Source organism: Alosa alosa, chromosome 1 (assembly GCF_017589495.1).
Source record: "Alosa alosa isolate M-15738 ecotype Scorff River chromosome 1, AALO_Geno_1.1, whole genome shotgun sequence".
NCBI lineage: Eukaryota > Metazoa > Chordata > Actinopteri > Clupeiformes > Clupeidae > Alosa > Alosa alosa.
In genome coordinates this window covers 2,192,667-2,195,166 of record NC_063189.1, presented here as the reverse complement: position 1 = coordinate 2,195,166, position 2,500 = coordinate 2,192,667, and the positions used below count along the sequence as shown (strand labels likewise).

General features: G+C 44.0%; 1 protein-coding gene across 1 annotated transcript in view; it reads right to left on the bottom strand.

Annotated features, from left to right (window-relative positions):
- ankrd6a (ankyrin repeat domain 6a) overlaps positions 1 to 2,500 on the bottom strand; it is a 42,932-nt gene that overhangs the window by 2,659 nt on the left and 37,773 nt on the right. Inside the window, exons 12-13 of the mRNA XM_048252110.1 lie at positions 2,228 to 2,371; positions 1,606 to 1,758 (exon numbers count right to left, since the gene is read on the bottom strand). Coding sequence (XP_048108067.1) covers positions 1,606 to 1,758; positions 2,228 to 2,371 — 297 coding nt within the window. The remainder of the gene's footprint in view (positions 1 to 1,605; positions 1,759 to 2,227; positions 2,372 to 2,500) is intronic.

Here is a 2,500-nt window from a genome sequence, read left to right as displayed (position 1 = left end):
TCTTATGCTATTGGCACGCTCTCAGATATGCTTTTATTTGATGTGTGCATTGTTATAAAAACTGACGGACAAGGTGGAATGTCTCTTACTGTATTCCTTGTTTATCGTTATGGCGATACATACAGGATTTATTATACAGGATGCACCATGTTTATAAGACAGGTGAAATCTTGTAACATGAATAAAAGATAAAATCTGACTGAAATCCAAGACTCATAACACCTTGGGCAGCCGTGGCCTACTGGTTAGCGCTTCGGACTTGTAACCGGAGGGTTGCCGGTTTGAACCCCGACCAGTAGGCACGGCTGAAGTGCCCTTGAGCAAGGACCCCTCACTGCTCCCCGAGCGCCGCTGTTGTTGCAGGCAGCTCACTGTGCTGGGATTAGTGTGTGCTTCACCTCACTTCGTGTTCACTGTGTGCTGAGTGTGTTTCACTAATTCACGGATTGGGATAAATGCAGAGACCAAATTTCCCTCACGGGATCAAAAGAGTATATATACTTATACTTATACTTATACTTGAGAAGTGACGAATGACGAAGGTGTTTGAGCAACAAGAAACAGGTCTATAAGCGACAAGTGATGGGTGTTTGAATGATGACAGATGGGTGTTTAAGTGATGAGTGTCAGGTATTTGAGTGACGAGTGACGATGTTTAAGAGCGCATTCACACTAGACCGTTTGGTCAGGCCCCGAGTTCGTTTGGACAGATGGTGAACGCAGTCTGGATGCGGACCCGGGTCCACTAGAGAACAGTGGTCTGGGGTACGATTCGTAAGAACAGTGGCCTGGGGTACGATTCGTAAGAACAGTGGTCTGGGGTACGATTCGTAAGAACTCCGGTGCAGTTTGAATTCTATCTGCTCCTAAACCAGGAAATAAACTGCCGTTTTTACATAACAAAGTGATATTGGTAAAAAGAAGCTAGTGTTTATGACATAAAACAGACAGGTCACCTGAAAACCAAAAATGTAATGTGAACAGAGACCAGACACGGTTCAGTTAAATGGACGCAGTGTGAGGCCAACCTAAGTGATGAATGACGGGTGTTTAAAGCAACACCAAAGAGTTTTTTGTACCTTAAAATAATGTTTCCAAAATCAGTACCATTTTGTACCTCGGTGGTTCATCAACTTCGTAACGAGTTGAACAACTTCACCATTAAACAGCCCTCTGCTCGGCTATAACGCCCTATGTAAGTTTGCCAGATCGGGTAGCGGATCTGTAGTTCGATGTAATGAGACATATGAAACTACAAATTTGACTTGCTTCTAATGTTGCAATACATCATCCTTTCATAAAATCATGCAACGTACTCTACCTTGTCTGTAGACATTGTTATTTCCAAAGCCAATGCTGGATAAACAAATAGCGTGCGTGCAACAGGAAAAGTGCTTTGGTGTTGCTTTAAGTGATGAATGATGGGTATTTGAGTGATGAGTGACAGGTATTTGAGTGATGAGTGTCGGGTGTTTAGGTGATGAGTGACAGGTATTTGAGTGATGAGTGACGGGTATTTAGGTGATGAGTGACGGGTGTTTGAGTGATGAGTGACAGGTGTTTGAGTGATGAGTGACGGGTGTTTAGGTGATGAGTGACGCACACCTGGTGTTTGCTCTGTCGGTCCATGCGGCCCAGCTTGCTGTTCATCTCCTCGTGGATGCTGTACATCTGGGACCGGATCTCCATTTTGGTGGCCTTCAGCTGGTTCTCCAGCTTCTTGATGAGAGGCTTGCAGTGGCAGTCTGTGGCCGGGGCCTGAGGGCAGAGATAACAACATTGCTCTCCATGGGGACGCTGCACTAAAGATCCACTATAAGATAATATATTGTGTTGATACGGTCTACTAAGTCATATACATCACTCAGAATTCTTTGAGACCATAAGAGTTTGTTTCAATACATTTTAACATTAGGCTATTAAGATCTTGTTAGGTTATAATCATACCACCTAGCAGTAATACAATATTTACAGTATTTTTCCCACCTCCCGTCTTTTGCATAACCTTAATTCTATTAGTAGTGTCTCTGTTGTTGGGCTTTGATGTGCAATATGCTGCAATATGTGCTTTAGGCTACAGGTAATGTAATAAAGATACTGTATTTATATATGAAATGTACCGTGTATTTTTTATTTTAAACGTTTGCATTCTGTACACTGCTTAGAGTCGGCTAGAATCGCAGTTTATAAACAAACAAACAAAAAAAAACAAATCCCTCGTTCTGACCTGTTTGATTTTGCCGTCCTTGTCCCGGTACAGCGTGTACAGTTGGTAGGCTTTGCCGTCGGGGAAGGTGATGTCGTCCTCGTCCAGGGGGCTGGCGCTGCGCGCTCTTCTGCCGTGGCCCTCCCTCCTCGCGTGGGGGTCAGCCTGAAACACCACCAGCAGAGGAGGGCCGACAACACACACACTCTAAGGATGTTTTTTAAGCATATTTATTTATCTATTTGTTTATTTATTGGGATTGGGGGGGGGAGGTCGGACTTGAACCCCAGAAAG